Below are 25,688 nucleotides of genomic sequence, written 5' to 3'. Positions count from 1 at the left end.
CCAATTAAAAAAATGAACTGACTAGCTTTTTGTCAAAACAAAAAGTTATTGGGTAAATATATCCATTTTAACAAATACTTGAACTGAAAATCTCAGACATTTTATTAACTACTAGAATATTTATACAGGGCTATAGAAGGTTTTATTTCTTTTCAATCTTGTATTATAGAAATGAAGCCCCAGAGAGACTTTACGTAGGTGCTTGGCATGTCCATACTATGGACTGAATGTTCATCTCAAGTTTATTTGTTGCTAAATTTCACAAAAAAAAAGTGAAAAGTTTAAGAATCAATGTTCCCGGTTCTCGGAGAGTTAGAATAGCCTTGTTCTTCCTATTTCACCCCTTTAGATACTATGTCAATCTTTGCCCACCATACTATGCAATACAAATATTAGTCCAATTGTCTTTACATAAGGTACAGAAATTTTAGTTTGCCTATCCCTGATGAAAAAAAAGCAGATGCAAAACAACTGCTTTCAAAGATCCTAATCAACTGCACAATCACTAAACACTTCCTACGTTTACGTCCCATTCTCCTACACACATAGGCTTTTGTACCATCTCACAGCAATGAATCATTCAACACTTCTTGCATTGAAAACCTTCACATATCATGTGTACTGCACTGGTTTCTGTTCCTCTGTTTCTTTCCTACATTAGCTGCTTCATATTTGCTTTATTAAATTTTACACTGATTGCAGTCCGTGTTCCCAATTCATCAAGATCACACTCTATTTAAACAGATTCCTCCAGGGTATTCACAATGCTCCTCAATTTGCCCCAGAACAGATGTGTTCTGGTTTAGAAACTGAAATGTCCAAGTATCAGTTTTTTCCTTAAAGCCTATAAGCCACCTTCTTTTCCACAAATATATAGAAAACAATGTGCTGAAGCACAGGAAGTATTTTTAAGTAGCAAGAATAAAAGAACAGAAGTACAATAGTATTTCAGATAGCAATGTGGACTACTATAGGGTGCTTTTTTTCCCAGGTGCTCTCACCATAAACCCACTGCTTAGGTGCAAACTCTGCTACAACCATCATACCCACACAGGGCCACCAACTCCATTCATGCACATGTAGCTACAGTAAGAAGTGGACAGAAAATAAAACTACTCAGTATCAGAATCAAAATGTCATACATGAACTTCTTCATGATCATGAGCTTCTATATTTTTAACCTTTTTTTCTTAAGCATCAAGACAGAATTATGACATGCATGAGTTTATTCTCATATGAACACAGGGTTTCTCATTAGCAGTGTCTAAGTGTTCCCACAACACGTGTTACACTCACCTCCTTCTCAAAGTTATTTCCTCTCCAAGGAGCATGTAAGTATGCCACTTAAACAGTCCACATATTGCATTAGTTTTAACTCAGATTTTGTGTAGGTGTAAGATGCAAACACACATTTCATACATGGAGAAACAGCAGAAGGTTAAAGAAATCTTGATTTTAAGCATACATGATACACAGAACAAAAGAGCTGGACTATAGAATCTAGATGATGTGCTCAAGAGACCATTTCACACAGAAGAAACTGCACAGGAAGTGCCATTTCTCAGAATTCACTAGATTTTAAAGCTGCAGCTAGAAATAAATAAAAAAGATAATACTGAAATACACAAAAGTAGTAGTTAAAAACTCAAAGAAAATGAAGGAGACTCCTAGAAAACCTTCAGAAACAGAAATGATTCAAAGTCAGCTAAGAAATCAAGAAAGGGAACGTGAGACAGCAGGGTATTTCAGGCACAACTAGAATAAGGAGTCAAAGGTTTAGCTTTTGGATGCAAGCTATATAGCAGCAGCTGCAGTTTGCAATTCAAATTAATGGAAAACAGACACATAACCTGGCTGCAAGGGAAGGCAGGTGAAGGTATTTTAAACAGCAAACATTCTTTTATTTAAAAAGTCAGCATGTGCATTTCAGGCAACGTCTGTCTTCCCTCACTTTTAATCACTCTACCCTGACTATTCCACAAGATGCCCCAAATCTTCCCCTACTGTCTGGCAGCTTTGAGAAAATCATTGCTTAAACTGAGCCAAAAAGATAATTAAAAGCAGTTCAAACTGAGATTTCACTCTCCATTCACTCGATGAGCAAATGTCTCTTACAGTTTTAAGCTATTAAAGCTCAGAGGAGTTTTCTTTAAAAGAAGTTTCTGAGATCCAACATTTAATGGAAAACCAAATCCACCAGAAAACTGATTCTGGAGAGCTAATCAGCCTTAACTACATAACGTGAGTTTTATTATCAGCAATATCCAACTATGAATTTAGAACCCTATAATGCTTTGCTCGTTCCAGTGGGAGCATACTATGGTCTTCTGTTTTGCTTTCTAAACTTAAACTCACTTTTCTCTGGTAATTTCACAGCCATCTGTGCTCATTTTTATCTGTGTGTAAAGTACCATACCCTGTCCTGCATACCTCAAGTCCCTGAAGATTTCTTTGCTCTTCTGCCTATGACTTAGAGTTCAGTCCTATGAAGTAAGCTTGATTCTCTCCTCAGCAGCATTCTTAAGCAAAAACACCTCCTTTTAGCAGGTGGTGTGACCTACTTTAAAAGTTTTTTTGGGGGAAACGTAACAGAAAATACTTAATAAAATTCAAGAACAAACTATATATGATGTACCCTTGTCACATACCATTAACCAGTGATATCTCGAAAACAGTCTCAAAAGAGTTTGATTTATTTATAAAACCTAAGCCATTTTCAGCACACTATTGTCTCCACTCAGTACAATGGAAATATTTTAACCTACCGGTAATTGTATTAGTTCCTAAATCTGATTGAGTCGGGATGTTCTGCCTCCATGAACTGGCACACAGTACCGGGGACATAGATTCAGAGAGATTAAGTCAATAGTTCCTACAGGATTGAACAAACTAGTTTCAAGCTTAAAGAGAAATGCAGGGATAAAGAGGCAGAATACATTGTACATCACTGATTTAATAGTACTTAATATTGTTTTCCCTGAACATCATCTAGGTCTCAGGCCCACTTGCACTGCAATTCACAGGAGAAATCCTCAGACACACAGAATAAGGAAACAGAATTGCATCTCCAAGTTCTGTATGAAGCAGGGTTCATTTAAGAAAGAAGCTTTCTAAAGGTAGAGACCTGGATTCATCTTGATGAATCTGATGAGCACCTGAGAAGTATATCATTGCCCTAGATTCACTTTCTGCAGTAAAAGAACCATGTGAGGCAATTCCAAACCAAAGAGGTAGAATATCCAAAGACATTTGTGTTTCTTGCCACTCACTGTAAGAGACAGCAAAGCGCATGGCTTAAGAAGCTGGAAAGTACTGAAAATAAGTTAAGATGCTTCACAATTGACTGCAGTTTCAGAAAAGAAACCAAGTTCACAAAAGCTTAATTAGAAAAAGGTACAAAATTGGGCTATCACTACCATTTCCTCCACCATCAGCAGTTTTAGGACTATTTTGCTATTACATTTTCTGGTGATTTAAAAATCTTGGTTCCTCTAAATAGGTGGAGAAAAGTGAAAGGATTAGGTTTCACAGAAAAAGACAGCCAGTGACAGAATATTTATGTAGTTTGCCCCCTCAATATTCATCATTCACGGAAGAATTTCCTTCTACACAACAGCTCGGCAAAAAGTTGTACAAGTCAAATGGAAGCAGAAAGAAAGAAGTAATCAACATAATTAAGCCTCAAGTAGCTGTTCAAACCTGATGTTGATTAAAAAGAGTTATCAGCTTTTAGTTTATTAACTTCTTCAACAGAGATATTACCAAGATTTTCCCAGTGTTTGTGCAAAAATTCAAGGCACAACAAACCAAGGACAGAATTATACTAAAATGCCTACATTAAAAAGCCAATATTTAAATTCTAATAAGGCACATGCAGTACTAAGAAATTTTCCTACTAATAGTATAATTTAAATTCCTAGGAAAGAAACACATATCCTAAAAAAAAAAACAAAACAAAACAATCACACACCTATGAGGGGATAATATTTTTTTCTTTTGACGATGCTTAGAATTCTGCCTTAATGACTGGAAATTCTTCCTCTTAATGACTGGAAATTCTTCCTCTTGTAACTCGTTTTAGAAGGAAAGGAAACAACCCAGCAAATCCAAGATTCATTACTTCTTTGTCTGGTGTTTTATTTTGGGTTGGGGTTTTTTGGAGGTTTGGGGGGTTTTTTGGCTTTGGTTTTTGTTGTTTTTTTTTTTTTAACATAATCTTACTACATCATACTACTTCAGAGAAAGCAAATACATGCACCACACATACTTATGACAATGAAAAAAATATTGCTAACAATAACAGCTTCAGACAGTAATAAATAATCCCAGTGAATATGACAGTTTGACAATACACACTGTAAAGTCTTCAAACTGTTGAGCTCAGCTCATTCAGTGAAAGTCATGAAATATAGTACCCTAACACCAAGTGGGAGGAGAACAGAGAAAGTTTAGGACAACTACTATTTGAAAGCATCCCAAAAAGATTTCAGCTGTTGACAGAGAACCTATCTGGTCCCGAGGACTGCGTGTTAGCAAACAGTGGAAACTCTTTCCAATGGTCAATAGTAATCTCATGCCTGTCTCCCCAAAACAGTCGTGCAGCAGCATCAGAGAAATCTGAAAGCACTTTTCTAAGTCCTCTTTCACCAAACAAGGACAAAAAACACACCCAAAACCACAACTACCAAGACTGTATAGAGCAAATGGAAACATCCCCATCTTTCTCCCCCCTCCCTCACTAGTCAGCAATATTTAACTGGATGAGAAGCTCTTCTTAGTTATACTGTACATTTAAAGCAGTGGAAAAAAGTCAAGATGTAGAGGAAAAGGACACTTATCCTAGTAACTGACAGCTCTGAATGACCACACCGTCTCCTTACCACAGAGGCATCCTTCTTCACACTTACAAAACACGATACTCCACTGATGAGGACCTGAAAATTACTCTTCCTTAAAAAAGACTGTGCACAAACTCTCTCATGAGTGGCTGTATATCCTTATAAGACAGTAAGATCAACTTCTGTGATAGTTAAAGCATACTGAATTAATAACAACTTTCTTTTATAACACCTTTATTTTGCACAGCATGAAAGCCAATCCAAAGGTTGCAGAAGATGGCGCCTTCTCTTCTTAATTGTCAAAGTCAGCCTACAGCCTAAGGGATGCCAGTCAGCAACCCTGGAAACTTCTATTGTGAGAGGCCTTCTAGAGATGGACCAACATAGTTGTCAGTCTCAGCTTAATAGAAAGTGACCGTAGACAAATGAACAAACACACTGATTTCAATTAGGAATGGGCTTCTGTTCACTTCTTTACAGAAGACTTAATTTGAGTAACAATTAAAAGTGTTAGTCAATGTCATAACATGACAGCAAAACAGCCTGCCCAGAGTCATAATGGTTCAAGGACCCATCACAACTTTCCTCTAACACTGGGACATCACCAACCGCCAGTGAACTGTCTACCCTAGCATGTATTCGCATGATTTTGAACCAGATTTTGATCCTTTTCTTACTAGTTTAATTTGTAATGAAGTCCACTTTTCTCAATAGGAATCGTAAGAATTTTCCAAGACCCTCAGAGCCCATCACCACTGCTGAAATAGACTGAAAAACAAACAAACAAACAAAAAAATCTGTGACTGAAAATTGCCTAGCATGTCTTCAAAAGGGGTCTTCTACCCAGTGTTGAAAAAACTTCTCATCTTTTAAGTCCTGCTGCAAAATCACCCTCAGAATACCAAAGCCAGAAATGATACATCTTCCAGAGAAAGAAAAAGGTTTTGATTAAAATATACTGTAGGCAGGAAGTATGGAAAGTGAGGTGTATTAAAAGCTGGAGAGATGCTCTTTGTTCTTGGGGAGTGTCTCTCACAGCTACATAACATGGTGGATCTGTTAGCATCTCCCAAATAGGGCCCTAAACCTCCACTATAAAATTAAGCAGCACTGGTACGTTCTGTGAGGTATGGACATCTGCCATTCACATTAGAAGCCCTTTAGGAAGGAACAGCTTGTACGGTGTAAGCACAATAGATTTCAGGTCCCCAGGTGCAACCTTAAAGTACCACCTCAAAAACATAAGCACAAGCTTTCCTAGCTGTTGCTTCCTGGTTAAAACGCTTGCATGATCTTGTGGTTTAGGCCGAAATGGCCAATGACAAGGTGACAGATGCTCTCCCCCACCTCTCACTCCAAGGAGAGGAAAAAGAGTGATAAACAGATTCATGAGTTTAGGAAGAATTAAGGTACTTCAATGAAAAAGTAATAATAAAATAAACAGGAAATAATGAAGTAGATAAAATATATACAAAACCCTATCAAGCTCCCAGGGAGATGCCACCAACAGGCACTGGGAAGGTCCCAGACTGGTCTCAGTGCCAATGGAAACCAGATTCCGGAACACACCGATGGGGATCCAACATAGACAAACTAATAGGGGTCCTCCTCAAACATCAATCATGGAAGAAAGAGAGCCATTGAACAAGCAGCAATTCAATAGGAACCAACCTGACCCCTTTGATCACTCAGCTTTTATACTGAGCACGGCAGATGGGATGGAATACCCTATTGGTCAGTTTGGGTCATGGTCCATGCCTCCCCACAGGTGCAAACCCTCCAGAGGGTAAACAACTAAATCAGCTGCCCTGGTTGCCACAGCAACAGGTAAGAGCCTCTCTCACTACACAGAAAATTGGCTCTGCTCCACCCCAAACAAGGACACATCTGCAGAAGCCACCTTACTTAATGTTTGCTCCCAATTAGTCATTATCTCGCAGCTACATCTCACAGAGAATTCACCATAGTTCTCTGTTCAATCCACACCACCCCTGTGAGCCTGTGGCTGGCACGGACCTCCCAAGCCTTCAACAAAAGAGAGAAGTTAAAGTTACTGCACTCGAGAGAAGTCATACAGAAGATAAAATAGCACTTATTGCCCACATTTTTCAAACTAGGAATAATTTTAAGTTGCATGCATCTCAAGTGGATTGTAACTACAACTGAAGAACAAATAAAAAGAACGTGTACAACCAGTCACCCTTAAAATTAAATGCGCCTTCTATATTACGAATAGAACTGATTACAAACACTGATGTGAATAAAAATTACAGAGCACACACAAAACGAGTCACTTGCTGCACATAAATTTTATTTTGTTTAACATTCATTTTGTTGAGCTTGTTGTATAACATACGCTACACCAATGTTAAGTAGAGAATGTCTTTTCATGAATGATACCTACCTTGCTTTATGGAGGTTTTTCTGTACCAAGGACAATCAAGGCCTAGAGAAAGACATTTGAGATCTTTGATCTGTCCTACAGAAGTGTAGATTTGGCCAAGAATTTACTGTAGTAAATTTGGTAATAATACAATTGTTATTACCAGATGTTTTCCACTTGTTAAGAACAAAACAATAAAAAAAGGACATACTCAGTTTCAACGTAGATGCAAACAGTTGCTTGCTTTTTCTTGGGAGAGTACTTCCTTAAAACAGTAGTATTACTTCCTTGTTAAAAACTAAAGGTATTAGGTGCCCCACAGAGAGAAGTCCACAGGAAACAGCTTGTTTGTATCATAAGATATCCCCTTTAGAGTAGGATTCCAATAAACAACAAAAACATATTCCACCCAAAGAAGAGCCAAGATTTCCAGCGCTGTGACGTTCCCTCTCCTTGCAGCCACAATTTTTTAAAAGTTATTTTAATGGCTTAAAGCAAGGTTATTGAGTGGCTCGTTCCCTTCTACCCTATGCCTCTCACACGCATTTCTGGAAGATATGTCTTCAAGTAACAGCAGCTGCATTTCATATTTATAAAGGTAATTTGATTTGAAAAAATATTTATTAAAAAAAATTAAAAATCAGATCATGACTTTTATTCTGGTATCTCTGCCACTGACCACTTAGCTGTCTGGAGTCAATTCCACAGCACAGTGTTTAAACTGAAAAAATAATTTGCATGATTGCATCTAGTTAAGCTAAACAAACCACCTGTTCAAATAAGGTCTCATTATAAACCAGATGTTTGTTCTTCCAAAAGCAAATGGAGGACTTAAAGGTGATAAAGCATTTTTGGCCAAACTTTAGACTTTGTCTAAACATGCAAATTGTAAATTCCTTGTACAAATGCACACGCTATAACACTTCTAAAAATGGCACTGTTTCACAACTCTGCTGTTTTATGTGACCGTCATTAGTATCCTCCCATCTTAGTCTTGGTTTTATTGTTCTAAAAGTGCATCAGTACACAGAAACCAGAGAACTGATCTTGTGACACAGCAACCAGGCTCTGTCTCCACAGGCAGCTTGTACTCTCATTTTTGCATTTTGTGTCCACACACTGCTGTGTACAAAACCATATTTTAATGCATCAAACTAAAAATTGCATCTGTTAAGGGAAGGTTAAAAACCAAATTGAAATGGTGCAGCTACACCAAAGCAAGACATATTTTAGGTACGAGAAGGTGTTCCTTCTCTGCACAACTACCTGAGAATATTAAGGGTCAATAGTAAAAATGTCTTTTCTTGCACTTATCCTTTTAATTAAAAAAAAAAAAAAAGTAATACCCATAGTAAGAGCATGCCCTCATGATCTGCATTCCTACAGGCAGCCATTAAACCTATTCATTTTATTTTTATTTTTGATACACAGCAAAGTTGGCAAGAAGAACACTTCAAGACCTCCTCCTGGATAGGTTTTAATTTTGTCCTGAGCTCATAAGACTGTTAAATACTTTTTAAAGTCCCACCATCTTCTTCAGATCCATCTGTATCTTACAGGGAAGTGATTCTCTCTCTTCCTCCAAACAGCATCAGTTCCTTGTACCAGTAGAAAAAATAAGTTTATCCATAAAAATACACATATAGTATTCTAGACACAGTATGAAACTTATCCTGCTTTGAGAAGTCATTAATAATTGAAGTGTCAGAGTACGCTAAATACAGGGCACTGATGTGCTATATGGTCAGATTACAATTGTATGTTGTGTCCCTTTTTGCGAAAATTAAATTATACTCAAGTCTCAGAAACATTGCAGTCAAAATACATATTCTGATATCAGTTATAAGGAAATGCAAATGAACCACTAGTCACCCTGTTTGTAACATGGAGAAACACATTTTAACAGAACTAAAATGCATGAAATCCAAAGTAAAGACTTACTTACTACTAGAAATCATAACTTTCCTTGGGCACTGACTGCTCAAGCACTACCTGTCTCATCAATACAAGATCTTTACATTATCATCTGATTTTATATACCACCATTTAAATTCCTTTTGACTGAGCATTATATTTATTAATGCCTTTTAGAGATACAAATCAAAACATCTCAACTAACCAGGCTGTTGGAGGGGAAGCATTTAAGTTCAGTTCCTCAATGTGTGCTATCTGTACAGGACAACCACCTGACTTGGATGCCCAGTTAAAATTCTGATTCCTGCTACTCTATTTTAAGTAGTTTGAGGCATCTAATGATAATACCCAACAATGGTATAGATACCTCATTGCCCATCTGCACTAACAATACATGGGACTCATGTAAATTTTTCCCATGAATGGGCAATTACAGTGTTGGCCTCATAAAATCACTCACAAGAGATGACTATACAGAATAGCCTTTCTCCAAGTTATATTCCCAAAGAATAATCCTAGGAGAGCTTTATTCTCTTATCCTTACAGTAAATTACTTCTCTTGGCTCAGAGCTTTAAGATTTTATTGCTTTTTAAGTTGGCGATGAAAGATTTAATCACCGATTTGTTAGATTTAACCACTGAACACGCGCTTTTCCAGAAACTTCCAAGCTCCAACAGGAGTCACAGTAGAAGTTCCCAACTATAAACACTACTGGAAAAAAAAAAATTTGGATTTGCCATGGATTTCCTCCCAGTAATCATTCACAGCTTGAGTTTCGCAATAAAGAAATCCATCATCGTGCCCCCAACGCCATCTGGGAGCTCAGGCTTTTGGCAGAGAAAAATGGAGAGGCAATTGCTACGCGGCACAGGAAATCAATGACTTCCCCACACAGGGGCGAGCAACAGGCGGCTCCTGCTGAGTACGGGATCATGCATTTCCCTTTCTGCCAGCAAAGCTGCTTTGTACGTGCAGTGAGCAAAGCCTCCATTGCACTGGCACCACACACACACCTTCACCCAAATCCTGCCCTTACCAGCAGGGTTAGGCAGCCAGCTATGCAACTGGAACTGGACAGCCAGAAAGGGAAGGAGTGAATGCATGTGGAGCCACCAGTCTTCTGGGAGAGCCTTTGGGCAGGAGGGTTTCAGGCTAGGAGGTAGGCAAAATAAGTCCCAGCACACCACCGATTTAAGGTCATCTCAACCCATGACTTGACAAAGGATTCAGCTGAACATTGACAATATCAGAGTCAGGAAAACCTAGTCTTCCCTCTTCCCCCAGTATATGATAGTACTATTTATTTCCAGCAATTTGAGCTCTGAAATAGACGTAAAGGTATTTTTTTGTTTGTTTGTTTTTGTTTTAAGCACAGCCATTAGAGCGGAGTTGGGAATATATACTTTAAAAAATGGGAGCATGTTATCCAGGAGACAAGAGGCCACATCGACATCCTTCCAGACTGCGCTTCTTGATAGCTAAAACTCAAGTTTATTTACATATATGATACAAAACAAATATGCACCTATTTATTTATTTTTTTTTGAGAGGGTTTATAGAAACTGGAGTAGTCACTCAAGATCTTCTGCCAAGATCACAGCAGAAAGCACCGTTCATCTCTGCAGCTTTTAGATCATGGAATGGTTTAGGTTGGAAGGGATCTTAAAGATCATCTAGTTCCAACCTCCCTACCATAGGCAGGGACACCTCCCACCAGACCAGGCTGCTCAAAGCCCCATCCAGCCTGGCCTTGAATCCCAACTCCTTCCTCAAATTTACTAGCCTTGGTACTCCCTGGAGCATGAGGCAAGGTAAGAAGGACAGGAATTGAGACTTTCCCCAGACACACACTTTAGCTTTGCTGCAGGCAAAAAGAACTTCACATCCACATTTTTGCTCCAAGTCAAAGTTCCCAACGACGTCACAGTAATGGGATCATTACAGGCACGTGTACAGTCATCAGGAGCCGAACTTCTGTCTGTAATTGATGTCAGAGGTCACCGATACAAACCCGCAGATGGTCAAGCCAGACTTGGCTCTGATTTGAACCAGTGTTTTGAATGAGCAGCTTCTCCATCAAACAGCCTGCTCTGAGATCAGAGGGTATTGCTGTAGCTGTTTCCAGGGTTATGCTTGTATATTAACTCCAGTAACTGCAGGCATGTTAGGATCACCACTGGATCTAGCTATTTAGCTGTACCAAGCATATTTTGCAGCATCTCCCGATAGCTAACGCTGTTCACTGTGTATCTACATCGTTGAGTCCGGAATCTGTAAAACACAGCTGTATTACAGCAGAAATATCTTGCTCTCTAGCTGCTTCTAGCTTCTCAGGGAGACTGTTTGCTCAATTTTCTACCCACATTTTATACCTCCATCATTTATTCAGTTTAATAAGTTACATTTGTAAATGCAAGTATCTGCCTTATTTCTCTAGAGTCACCATTGCTCTAAATCAATTCAGGTCATGCTGAAATTAGTCTTGCCCTTCACCAGGTTATCAGCTTCTCCAGTTTTGCTATAATTAATACATGTCCGTAGATAAATTACAAATAAAGTGAAAGACAAAAAAAAGAAGTAGGATTAGTCTGTAATGTTTTTTATTGCCCCTCCATCCCCGAGTTCAATAAGAAGCCTCTCAAAATCTTACTCTACCCCAGTTTAATAAATAAGCAAAAAAAGAGACACTGATTCAATATATTTCATAGAAGAAACAACATGAAACCTACAAGACTCCTCAATAACTGTGGTCACCACACATAACCCTACCTTGATTTCCTGCAAAAGGGAAAAAGCTCACTCATTTTCTAAGCTTGCACCTTCTTCACAGTCCATTCTAGCTGCAGTAAGACTCATCACTTGGTCACTCTGGACAGCAGTAGGCCTGCATTTATCATGGTGGAAATGTGTCCTCACAGTTTGTTCTTACCAGCTTATGGAAAGGCAAGTACAATGACTCATAAAACTGCTGCAAGAAAAAGCTGAAACAAGTTAACAGAATGAGCTTCTTTAAAATTACATCCTTCATCCTACATTTCCGGTGTGCAGAGCCAAAACCACATCACACTTTGGACTGACAGATTTAGACCTACTATTTATCATAAATGGCAAGATAATCACTGAGGCCAAATAATGCTTCCTGATATGTTTCTGAACTTCTCATAGATCTTGAGTACCCTATAAACAGTGGAAGGCCTGGTTCTGTGTTCTAAGGAAAAGTAATTTTTTACTAATGTACTATTCTTTTCCTTTTGGAAAATTATATTTTCTTCATGCTGAGAATTATCATAATGAAAATTCTTACCTGTTTTCCATCTAGTGTGTATAAGCGTTTAACCACCCCTGAATCCAGCTTGATGGCATCAGTTATATCAGTAAGAACTTGTTCAAATGAATGTGCTGTCTTCTTGTTGAGCAGAATCCTGACTGCTTTCCGTGGCTTCACTCCGCTCCTGATGATAGTGACTAGTTTAGGCCTAATGAAATCCTTATTCTCTTTTGCATCTGGAGTACCTCCTTTAGCCGTGGCAAGAGACGGCACTGAACGAGAAGTAGAAGTTGTCTTGACATTCACTGACCAGTTTGGGTTTACATTCTTCGTGTACTCCAGCTTCTTAAAGGGTTCTATGGAACCACATACATAGCTTTCCCCTGCAGAAACAAAAATGCCAGACCAGCAAGTCAGATTGGAGTGGAGGGAAACCAAAAACCCACCAACACACCACAGGAAAATATCAAATCAAATCCTTCTCAGATTATTGAACATTGTTATCATTCTTGATCTACAGTGCATACTGATCTCTTCCCTTCTCAGATGCTACAGGCTATAAAATATCTTTTAAAGATCACTCGTCAGCTAACCATTCAGAAAATGCTGCTCCAAAATCCTTGAAAGCAGCTGTTTTCTTTTTGGAAAATACCATCTGCAGTGGGGATTGCTGCTGTCAGTAAGCAGTGTTCATATCTAATCAGCTGCCCAGCCCCAGCACATTATCACAGTAGTCCCCCAGCCTTCACGCTTAAACGGCCCGCTCTTATCAAAACAGCGGGCCCCAAACGTTTCATATTATTTCCTCTGAAGTGTTATCAAAAACTACAGGTTACAAATAACTTTCTATAAAAGGTGGGCGAAAGTGTCATAGGAGATTTGTTAACATTTGATTATTTAAAGCTTTAAGTAGCTTAAACCCAGGATACATATAGGCAAGAAATCTCAACGTATTATTCTACTGACTCAATATATAATATGTGGGGAGGAAAGGAAGGCAAAGAGTAGTACCTACGGAGTCCTCACAACAAATTTACAATACTTTAAAGAAAAAAGATTTATTACAGCTTGTATTTCTATTGGAACATTATCTACAATATAATGTTTTTTGCAATTACCACACCCACACAATTTCTGGGGAATTGTAACACAACCAGAAAACACCAGCAGGTCCGTGCTCAGTAACACCTTAACCCAGTCCAGCTGCAGGTGGCTGCAAGAGGGGCACCTGCTTGGGTTGCTCCCCACCTCTCCTTGAGCTTGACTGAGTGACTCCGCTGCCAGTTGCACTGGGTGAGCTGGATCAGCTCGTTGATCTGATTGAACAAAACAAAGACAATACTAATTTTGCAACGAGAAGCTGATCCAGTTCACCCTCTGGCTGCAAAAAAGATTCCCCAAAAAACAATACCAGATCCAACAAGACTGCACCTTCTGGCAACCTGCAGTTAAACTCCATTACAAATAATGCAAAATCCTATCCTGAACAATACCACACCATCCAAGATGTTTTAGTTCTTTTGGGTTCAGTAGTTCAGTGTATGCTAACAGCATAGAGGCCTTCATGTGAGCAGTTTATTTCAAGGTCTTAAAATAAAAACAGAACAAAACTTATTGATGTACCTCCTATGCCAAAAAGCACATAAGAACCAAAGATTTTCCTAACAATCCCTACCTTAAGGAAAGGGGACTCACAGTTCAATTATTAATGGAAAAGGAAGTATTTAAATTTTACTTCTGGACACAAATTTAAGGTTTCAGGGCATCCAACCCAATCCCACAGACGATACAGCACACAAGGAATTTTGGCAGATACTCTGAGTTACCACCTTGAAATAGGGGGGAGGAGATCCACTGAGACACGGCCCCAGATGCAATGGAGGTTCAAGTTGGCATGATGCTCTAAAGGTGAGACAGTTACACACCGTACAGTGATCATCCAAGACCTTCTAAGATGAAATAGCTTTTATTAAAGCTATCTTGTATATGAAAAAAGAATTACAGATATCTCTCCCATAATGCTGTTATTTATGACTTTATTTTTAAAGTGAAGTGCTGGAGCATATAAACGTTCAGGGACATTAGCCAGGAACTGCAGTTCTCATTCATGGTGGTCCTCAGGGCCAGGCCTTTAAGAACAAAACCTAAAAGGGGAAAACCTCAATGTCCTAAAAGTATCTTGTATCTGAACTTAAGGTCAGTAAACCCTGTTTTACGGTGACATCCAGCAAATTTTAGGTACTCAAAGTACTAGAAACTCGAAACTCAAATACAAGCTTAAATCTCCTGAACACGGGACCCATCCTGTCAGCAACTAGGAATTTCAATGTCCAGCCTAATCCTGTAGTGGTCAGGGTATTTGTACGCAGAGGAAATCTCAAAGAAAAGGACAAAAAGCCTTCACCTAGATTTTCATCCTCTCTTCTTTATCACAGTTACATTAAAGTGAGTCCAAAGAAGTTTCACAAGGGGCATAACTTACTATAGTCCAATAAATCCACCTTCTGCCTTAACTATGGCTTCCTCACCAGAACTATTAGGTGATAACACAATTTTCTTTTCTTTTCCTTTTTACTTTTTGTAAACTTTGGCTACCACTGCCTCGCAGACAACAGTATCACCCCTGTGACTTGTACGTGAGGGGAGACAGAAGCTGTGATCTGCGGACAGGCAATACCAGCAGCAAGTTGGTTTTCCCAGCTCCGAAGCACCAGGACAATAAACCTCAGTGGTAATCCCACTGAGCACCATCAGCTCTTACTCCAAGTCAGGCGTAAGCACAAATACAGCCAACAAAAATCGGCTTTTACTAACTGGCAGCTGGAAGAAGAAGGTAACAATCTCCAAACACTAGATTTGTAAGAGAAGACTTGTTGAAGAATCTTTGGAGATACTGGATAAAACAGCAGCATAGAAAAGACAGCCCACTTAAAGTGTCTTTTTGACTGCAGCTCCCCAAGAGAGGGAAGCAAGCATTTCACAGTGCAGTCAGCTGTCACTAATGATATTTTGACTCTTGATTACACTATCAATAGCCATTAGAAAAAGACAAGGGGGATACTCATCTGTTTTGGGGACATCTGACATCTAGGAATAAAGTCATTAATACACCTTAGGAAGTATCCCTTTCCTGACAGCCCTCCTGCCTCCTCACAGCAACAGTGCAAATGAAAACACTTTAACCCTTAAAAAAAAAAAAAAAAAAAGAAAAAAGGTACACAATGCTTTTTTGCCAGTGTTAAACCAGTAATCCTGCACTTTCAAGTTGAGCAAGTGCTCAACATTTCAGGAAATTCCATGTGGGACAATTAAAATAAACCTCAGCATTGAGAAGCTAATCAGAAACCTAATCATGTAGAAGGACAGATCCCAAAACGCAGTTTATGCTTGGAAAAAAAAAGCAACAACAACCTACTACCTGCAGTTACACATCTGCAGCTGAACAACTACACCCATGTAACACTAAGGATAGGATCTTACAGGTCACAACAGAATTTCATTACATGGTCTATGTATTAAAAATATAATGTATATAAAATAGTATCCATATACAAGGTGCCTGCTAAGGAGACTATTGAATCACTGCCTGTAAGTACTGGAGCTTTCCTGATGCAAGTGTTGATTCCCTCTTTGGCATATTGGTATTAGCAGTTAGTTTCTGTCAGCTTGCCGATATTCTCATTACAAGAATGATCAAGGCATTATCTCTTAAAAGGGATTGCTTTTCTGTGCTAAAGGCGACTTGGCCTAAAATGGCTTCATAAAGAAGCCAGCTGGTCTTAGGTGAAAACCCCGAAGAAGGAATAAAGAACCTGTTTGAATCACGCGAGCAGAGAGAGAACAAGGAACCTCTCTTTGTGAGGCAGCAGGACTCCCAAATTATTAAAAATAGTGTTGATTCCTCATAGGAGAGTATGTACAAGGAAAGTAAAGTTATTTTATAAGCCCATCAGAGAGAGAGGAACTGCATTAATTGCACACTGTGGTGGCGAGACACACTGCCGAGGATGGTCAGTGTGGCAGCCAGTCATCGTGATCCATTTCCCCAACATACAGAATCACAGAATCTTAATGGTTGGAAGGGACCTCTGAGATCATCGAGTCCAACCACAAAAAAACCACAAAAAAACAAAAAAAACAAACAAACAAAAAAACCAAAAACACACACCACACCAAACGCCCACCAAAAACACCACACCCACCAACTAAACCCCACACTCAACACCTCGCCATAAACCAATAACCTTGGGCACTAGAGCATGCCCTGAAGAGCCATGTCTATACGTTTCTTAAATACCTCCAGGGATGGTGACTCCACCACCTCCCTGGGCAGGCTGTTCCAGTGCCTGACCATTCTCTCAGTAAAGTAGTTCTTTCTAATATCTAATCTAAATCTCCCCTGCCGCAACTTCAGACCATTTCCTCTGGTCTTGTCGTTCGTCCTTTGGGAGAAGAGGCCAACACCTGCCTCTCTACAACCTCCTTTCAGGGGTTGTACGGGGCAATAAAAAGATGAAGAGAACAGGACAGGGACTGGCACCCCCAGCACCCCATGCAACAGGCACCCCTGCCCTTCCTCACTTCCACCCCCTGTACATGCAGAAAGGCAGAAGAGCAATCTCTCGGGGGAAAAGACAAAGAATTCTGACTTTCCCCTCACCATGCAGAGCAGATTGCAAAAGGAAGATGACCTGAACCAAATAAGTTACTACCTGATAGTTCCCAAATGTGTTAGTTAATAGAGCAATAACCTACTTAAAACTACATTACTGCTGCCTTGTGTTTCTGCAGTTTCTGAAAAAATACAACGGTCCAAAAGAGATGGAACATCTACAGGAAATAAATCTGACCTACCCATGTTCACTTAGTAATCCGATGCACCAGAAACTTTAAATCAGATCTCCTCAGACCTTTTAAAGGACTTCTTTTGTACATGATTCTTTCTGCTCAGCTCAGACTTAAAGTTCCCTTTTTTCCCCCTCATCAAAAGCCAGTGAAAAGATAAAGACATACTTGTTCCCCCTTGCCCTCCCAAATGCCCAGTCTTGCTACAAGCAAGATAGGCACGCTTTAAAAAAATAACTAGAAAGCATCTAGAGCAAGAAACCATGGGACCTTCCCAGAAGTTAAAGGAAAACACAATGTGAATCAACTGGCTAATGGATGAATCTTCTCAAATTCATGAAATAAAATAATCAAAGCAACAGTGCCAGAACAACCCTCTACCATTTTATGCAACAGGATTATTCAGCTGTTTGTTTATTAAACAATATAAGGATTGCAGGCATTTCTGCCACAGGATCCAGTCCAAGTTTCACTAACTTTGATAGCTCTGGATCAAGTCCATGGTAAATATCCAGTGTAAATTCAATCCTATAAACAAATGTCCACATAGATTCAGCTCTACAAACATTGAAACAGATACTTTACTATTATTATTTTGATAGCGTATTACATACGCATATGAATCTTTCCAGCCCATCAGTTCCCAGCTGCTGAGATAGCCATGGCTTAGAAGAAAGAGCATTAGCTCCAGAGTGCATCAGAGACCACGTCAATCCCTTCCTACAGTCTGGCTGGGCTTCTCACCAGCACCCCTGGAGCGGGTGGCAGAGTCAAGGAAGCAGCAGTAGTAGCAGGTAGAAGAGGGAAAAGCTGAGATAAGAGGAATGAGGGACAGCGGGAGCAGCAAGGCATACAAGAGTCTGGGACTCTGTCACAGCCCACCACTTCAGCAAGGAGACATGGCCTTTTGAACCCTCCACTGGCAGGCAGCTTCTCCTCTGCATCAAACACGAACTGCCTGCCTCCACTCACCTGAGCCTGCCCTCATGTGGGCCACCATCTCCTCTGCCACTGCAGCAAGGCTCACATCTCCCCAGAGTTATTAGCCAGTTACAGCCACTACCAGATTTTAAAAGTGGTGTATCTGTGGTCTTTCAGATTGCTCCTTCAATGAGGAGAGGACTGCAGCTCTGCAAATCCCTGAGAGACATTATTTTTTCCTTTTTCAGATTATTCCCTAAAACTATTTTTGCCATTATGCCTATGTAAAATGCACACACATACATACAAGTTTTTACAACAGTTTGGCAGTGCATTAAATACCAACATGTGACAATATTGCTTCCCAGTACTCTCTCAGCTTTGTGGTTTGGGGTTTTTGGTTTGTCTTTGACTGCCAGCTCTCTGCTGCAGGGCTCATCTTTTGTGGTAGGTATTGTGGGAACCTAAAACAATTGATTCTGGTACATACCCAAGACTCTGAGGTAATATTATAATAGAAATTAATGAGAAAGGGATGCAGTTCTGGCTATGGATTGATTCTGTGGTCTTTGTTCCACATCGCAGGACCCCAGGAGTAAAAACTGTAAATACTCCTCTTTGTGTCAGAGTTATCGTGCTCATTCCAATCTATTACGGTTCTTGTTACACTGTTCAATGGTCATTTGGGGGCTAAGACCCACAAGGACATCTCTGCCTTCAGCTTTAAAGACAGTACACATTTGGAAAAGCAAAAGGCATGTAGTCCTTTCCTGAGACTTTGTTTACAGCTAGATAATTTAGCCTTCAGAGCAACTTCACCTTTATTGTTTCTACGTGCTTTGATTACATGTTATACCTAGGGAATGAAGTCATGTCACATGTGGAAATCATTTTTTAAAGGTGACAGGGTCCTGAACATCAGGTCTGACAAAAAGAAGGTAACCTGAATCCATTGCGTTCTTTCCTTCATCTAAAGTGATGGGAGAAGAGAATTTACAGAGTGTGAGGAACTTTTTACAACAGTATATACACCTTGTTAGCAAATTCCAACAAATCTCAGTCTTACAAAAAAAAAAAAAAAAAAAAAAAAGTCATTAGTTTCAAATAAACGGAAAATCACAGAATCACAGAATCTTCTAGGTTGGAAGGGACCTTAAAGATCATCTTGTCCAACCATCAACCTAACTGACAAAAATAGACACCCACACAACAAACAAGGAGCATCATCACTAAACCATACCTCCCAGCACTACATCAACCCGTCTTTTGAACACCTCCAGGGATGGTGCCTCAACCACCTCCCTGGGCAGCCCATTCCAATGCCTGATAACCCTTTCAGTGAAAAAATTTTTCCTAATATCCAGCCAATGTGTCCACACACTTCAAAATAACCTACAGCATTAGCACACAGCCAGGCCAGCTCTGAATTGTATGCAAGACAGTACTAAATAGCAAAACAGCTCCTTTACATATTTTTCCTTTGGGACTATCTTTCATGCAGTTCTGTGTATTTAGCTCTGGGATGAAAGACAGTGGATGTTTCCCCCAGGAGCTAGTTGCTTCTGTCTTCAAGTACCATATGGGAAGGTAGTACAGTAACTTCTTCACAGGCATAAAGGCAAAAAAACGAAAACACCACCACATCAAGGCTTTACACATATACCTTATAAAGCAATCATCAAAATCAATACCAAAAAAAAAAAAAAAAACCCACGTGAAAAAAGGAATTAATTAAATGAATTCATACAGTACAGGAATAGTCTCACCATAAGCAATTAAGCCTTCAAATTTCAATAGTTTGAGCATAAATGTCATTTGGCAAGAGGCAAAAATCAAGTGATTTTCCAGCTATTTAAACACAAAGCACAGCTTCCAGCTAATTAATGCTGTACCAGACTAGCCAAACTCTAATAAATTTGTACAGTAAAGAGTGGACAGGGCTTATGTAAAAACCATCACTGAGCTAATAATATATGAACCTGTGCTCTACAGTGAATCTCTATGAGGGAAATAGAATAAAATAACCCACCTTGCAGTTTTATACAAATAGACAGAAGCCCCTTTTCAGGGGAACAAGGATGAATCTTTCCACTTGCACACAAAGACTGACTCCTGTAAATCCCACAGTGTTAATGGCACAAGAATATAAGATTGTCCAACTTGAACTAAACACAGGAAGGGAGGATGTGTTCATTGAAGAGGTAAGGATTAAAGTTCCACAGAACTAAAAGAAATCCCAAAGCCCTTCTTTAAAATAAACTTATGCTCTTGCACTGTCATTCATTTTGACTGACTGATTTATAACTGGTATTATTCCACTCTAGGATGCCAAAATAAACCAATCTTATATGTTGCTGAATTCATTTCTGCATTCAGTTCTTTCTTTCCAAAAGCTAGTTCTGACTGGCAGCAAAAGACTGTGCAAATCAACATTAACATCAATGATACTTGCTTCTTGATGAGCGTACCAATCAAATAAGCACAATTATTTATACCACTACTGAGAATAAAATGCACAAACACTGCTTTTAAACAGATGTTGATTAATATTGGTCTTTCCTCCCAGAAATTGATTTTCTCCACCAATTAAATACTGTCCTGACAAACACAGTTCTAACTCTGCCCTGGAATTCATAACATTGATCTTAAGACCAATTTCCTTTCCATTTCACTAAGCCTATGGTCCTAACCCCAAAAACCCTTATTTACATGGACAATCCCATCACTTCAGTTTTCTTTTTGAGCATCTCCATGTTGTCTCCTACTCTCCTTTTTATGCAAGGAGGACTATCAAAAATATGCTCTTCTCAAAATTTCTCCTTAAAAAGCTTTCCTCTGCTATGACACCTAAAGGAGACCACTCAGTGGTGGCTAAAAACCTTCTATGCAAAGATGTGCCCCTCTTTCAGGATCCTTATTTGGCATTACCCTTCTCTCCCCGTATTAGCCTTCTTCTGATCCTCTTATTACATTCTGATGCTGCAAGTTATCTCACCCGATGCCAAAAAATGAAAATAATGAAGAAATTGCAATCTCTTTTACAACTCTAATGTGGTCCAGAGGCTACAGATCCGTGCTTTGCAGGTTTGCCCATGGCACATCAGGGCCAGCGGCAGGATGGAAACAACTACTAAAAAATTGTTCCATCTTCATTTTCTTTGAGCACAGTCATGCACCTGCATTTAAACTTCACAGATTAAAAAAACCAACCTCAATATGGCCATGTGCTAGTTAATGCGTTGAGACCTTATACTTTCTGATGTTTTATACTAGAAGCTATTGCCTACACACACAAAAAGAAACTCACTGCAAGCCAGAAGCACTTTATGTTGAAATGGCTACTTTAGCTATTTGTAAAACTTGTAAAAGGTATTATTAATATCCTAGGCCTAATATTCAGATTGATTAATACTGACAGCTTCTTTTGCCAACAAAACCATCACTGAAGGAGTAATAAATTCAGTGTCAATGGGCAAATTAGCAACTGGCATCTCCAATGTTTGACAGTGACCAAGACCTGTCAGTTCTGACCAAATCACTGGTAATGCTTCATACTGAGCCTTATTTAAAACAACATAAGGATGCCAATGGACTGGGGAAGTGGAAAAGGGCAATGTTACAGGGGAGGAAAGTTTACAATCCACCCCAGCTAAACTATGGCTATGACATTACTCTTTTAACAGATTGCCTACATTTAGCCACCCCATGAGAGGAGAGTATTTTACTTCAAATGTGTTTACACGCAAGGAAGAGTTCACGTGGTAAAAGCAAACTTTTGATAATAAAATCCATCAGAAGTCAATTTCATGTAAGTTTCATCAGCACTACAGATCGTGTCAAGTTTAACTGACTAAACTCTCATAATGGCATTTTTAAATACGCAAGTTCAAAAGTAGCAGCAGATGTGATCTTCAAGATCTAGACTATCAACACTAGGTTAACAGAAAGGGAAAGGTCAGACTCTTTCAACAAGTGGGAAATAAATGGAAAGGCAACAGTATTTCACGACACAATTGAAAATATTCACAATTCCAGTGATACCATCGAAGCTCCTTTCTGTAGCAATAAAAACAACAATACCTTTACTTGTTTGCAGAAGACTTAACAGATTAGACAAATAAACACTAACTCAAACATAACTTTACACCTCCAAATCTTACTGCTGACCTTCCACTAGCTGGTCCAAGGAGGAAATCTTCTTGGAGCCATCAATGGTGTAGATTGTTCTCACTCCCTGGGGCAGATTCACATTGTCAGACAGAGTCCGGGTCAGATCAGCCAGCAGAGCTTCAAAGGATCTAAACCGGTCAGGGGAGATGGCATATACAATCCCTTTGAAATACCGGTCTCCATTACGATAGAAACGAACTTTCTTGGCTTTTTTCTCAGAACTCAGGGTCTGTAGAGTACGGGTTCGGTAGAAGCTGCAGTGGGCACTGTGAGTAGGGCTGGGCAAGCCATTTACCCGCGACCCTCTGCCGTATCGCTGCGCTTTATCACGCTCATCAAAATGCTCCAGCTCCATATCTCTCCCAAAGGACATCCTGCAGTTCAGCCTAAGGGATGCACAAGAGAAGAGGAAAAGTTTCAGAAACTTACATATTTTAAGGGAGATCACTTCGAGAATTCATATTCTATATATGGTACTTATAGAGGACTACTTTCCAGGTTGAGAAAAATGTTTGAATGAAACTATTTCACACGTTCATTTTAAAGCTAACTTTCTTGCTATGCCATAAAGCCTAGTTTATAAGTTAGGCTTTTATAAACCATAGAAACGCCACTCATGAAATCAACTGCTAGCAACATGCAAACATTAACAAGTGTTCATTCAAATGCAGTGAGAACTCTACAATGAGGTGACAAAATTGAGCTACTGGAAAAAAAGAGCAAATGCATCAACCTTCTACTTTTTCTCATGTTATATTCAGGTGCTATTTGAGTCCAGTCTACCTTCTAGGCCGTTTGCCCCCACTAAACCGTGTGTTCCAACTGTGATCTCGAGAGGTGCTATTTCAGAAGGGCAACCAGTCACCAACAAGTAAGCAATTAAGAACTTCTCAGAGGAATAGATGGTGCAGGTTGGAGATGAGAATCAAGACTACCACTACCAGTGTGTGGACTTAGTGGGTCAAGCCCACCGCTCAAAAGTCCTTCCATATTCCAACCACTGGTTTCCCTACAGCCTAAGCTTTGGAATAAATTACTTCTGTTGTCCTTGTGCAAATGCTTTGCATACTCTGAACCAAAAGAAGTGCTCAAATGCCGTGATATAAAAAAAAGATTAGGACACAGGAAAGTAGTATTTTGCCATGAGCACGCTACTTTAGTGCTTTATAAAATTTGCACAAAGTTTTATTAAGATCCTAGGCCTAATATTCAGATTTATTAAGGCTAACAGCTTCTTTCACCTACAAAACTGTCACTGAAGGAGTAATAAATTCAGTGTCGATGGGCAAATTAACAATTGGCGCCTTCCATGTTTGACAGTGACAAAAACCCGGCAGCTCTGACCAAAATGATCCCAGTTGTTCAATATAGTTCACATAAATGGAACTCCATATGTTCTGAAATGAAATCAAGGAGGTAGGCACTTCCGTTCCTTTTTACAACCAGTACAAGACTAAATACTACAAATGGCACATTAATCTTCACAAATAATAGAAATAAAAATACCAAAAAAAAAAAAAAATCAGAATGACCAAAATTCTTTTTGAATAATTTCTTTGAATTTCAGCCATTTAGATTTGCCATTGTCTGCAGAAGAGCAAAGCACGGTAAGTTTATTTATAGCACAGATACACAGACCTAATTTAGAAGTGGTCTCTCTCATTGATTTCCAATAAAAAGAAAAAAAAAAAAACCAGCAAGCACAAGCTTTGTTTCAACCACTCATAAATTGTGTGACCATTAGGAAAAAAAAAATATATTCAGTCCAGCTGTAAAACAGTAGGAGAATACACAGAAAGACTTACAGATGCTCTTTATCTTACAGAAGTTCGTATTACACCAGTGATTATACAGCTGGACCCTGATGCCGCAAAGCTGCAGGGGATGCACTCAGCAACTTCTCAGAGCTGTTCACGTGCTTGACTAGAAGAAGCACCTAAGGCCAACCACTGCAAGTGTGGGGCTGAAATTATTTACCCTGCTTTGGTTACAGTCTACACCTTGTTTTGTTACACCGGCACATGATCCTGTGCTAATGTATATATACAACATTTATATTTGTAAACACTGTACCTAACATATACATATGCTGCAGTATGTATGTGTGTGTGTGTGCATATATATATACACACATAAAAGAAAGAGACTAATCTACCCTTTCCTCCTCAGTATGCATACACACATACACCCCACTTCAGTGAAAAGAACAAGAGCATTTGCTGTGGCATTTCACTGACACTTCTCCATGAGTTAAATACAAAATATCACTCAGTGGCCACAGCTTAGGATCAAGACTATACCACCAGCATTTCCATGTTAAAAATTATTTGCAAGTTATTCGACTTCAAATTTACTTTTAACGCGAAACTGTTATTCAAATTTAAACAATTCCAGAACTCCCAATTCAGAAACTGTATCTCCAAAGCAATGCCTGTGCCAAGAAAAATGGATTTTTCTTAGGTCTGCTGTTTCATTTGTTCAAACCACCTCAAACACAGATATCAAAAAAAAAAAAAAAAAAAAAAAAAAAAAAAAAAAGGAAAAACAAGTTTATGCAAAGATACACTTTTTTGAGAGACTTTCAGCTTCAGTAATTTTGGATGGGGGGAGGAAGAAACACGAGTCACTGCCCTTTTTCCGCACACTTATGCTTTAATCAATAATGGCTGTAATTCCCAATTACGCCCTTTAACACAGAAATAGAGCTCCCCTTGAACACCGGTCCTGCTATTTAGAGAAAAGCGTGTTCAAACCACAAGGTCAGAGCAGACAAAGAAATCCCAAACAATTTGATCTGATCAGACGTTTTCGCGTGTGTGTACAAATATATATATTCATATACATATAGATAAAGAAGAGGACACACCCCTGAAAAACCACCATGCCCAACACTTCACACCCGATACCTCGGCCAAAGAATTATTCGGGGTGCAGGTGTGGGTGCGCAACTGCATAAAGCAATCACACAGGCTGATTAAAATAAATAAATAAATAAATAAATAAAATTCAAATCCATCATGCAGCGATGTGACCGGGACCCCGAGAACATCATTCAGGGACCGAGCAGCAGAATGACTACTAAGTCATTGCAGGGGGGGGACGTGGATACATGCGGCAGCGGCTTCAGGAGGGGGAAAAATAAAATTAAAAAAGGAGTTTATTCTGCTGGGGTAGGAGAAACGTGTTTGAAATACACCCAGCCCGCGGAAGGTGGCATCAAGCGCCTCAGCCCCGCAGCGGTGCTAAACCCGAGGCGCGTTCGCCTCACGCCGGGCCGAGGAAGACCCCCAGCGGCATCCCCCCGGGGCTACCGGGGGTTAGCCGGCCGCCTCACGGCCGCAGGGGCGG

The 25,688-nt window shown here is 39.5% G+C and overlaps 1 protein-coding gene across 4 annotated transcripts in view; it reads right to left on the bottom strand.

Moving 5' to 3' along the window:
• The window catches only part of DCLK1 (doublecortin like kinase 1), a 247,491-nt gene extending 224,763 nt beyond the window's left edge, over positions 1 to 22,728 (bottom strand). For all 4 annotated transcript variants that reach the window (XM_014965939.1, XM_014965940.1, XM_014965938.1 and 1 more), the window contains exons 1-2: positions 22,338 to 22,728; positions 12,441 to 12,787 (exon numbers count right to left, since the gene is read on the bottom strand). In XM_014965939.1, the coding sequence (XP_014821425.1) occupies positions 12,441 to 12,787; positions 22,338 to 22,713 (723 nt within the window). In that variant the 5' untranslated portion in view covers positions 22,714 to 22,728. The remainder of the gene's footprint in view (positions 1 to 12,440; positions 12,788 to 22,337) is intronic.
• Positions 22,729 to 25,688: the final 2,960 nt, after the last annotated feature.

The sequence above is a fragment of the Calidris pugnax genome, unplaced genomic scaffold (genome assembly GCF_001431845.1).
Source record: "Calidris pugnax isolate Ruff unplaced genomic scaffold, ASM143184v1 scaffold20, whole genome shotgun sequence".
Classification (NCBI taxonomy): Eukaryota; Metazoa; Chordata; class Aves; order Charadriiformes; family Scolopacidae; genus Calidris; species Calidris pugnax.
Note: the sequence above shows the minus strand (reverse complement) of the source record. Positions and strands in the feature narration are given on the sequence as shown.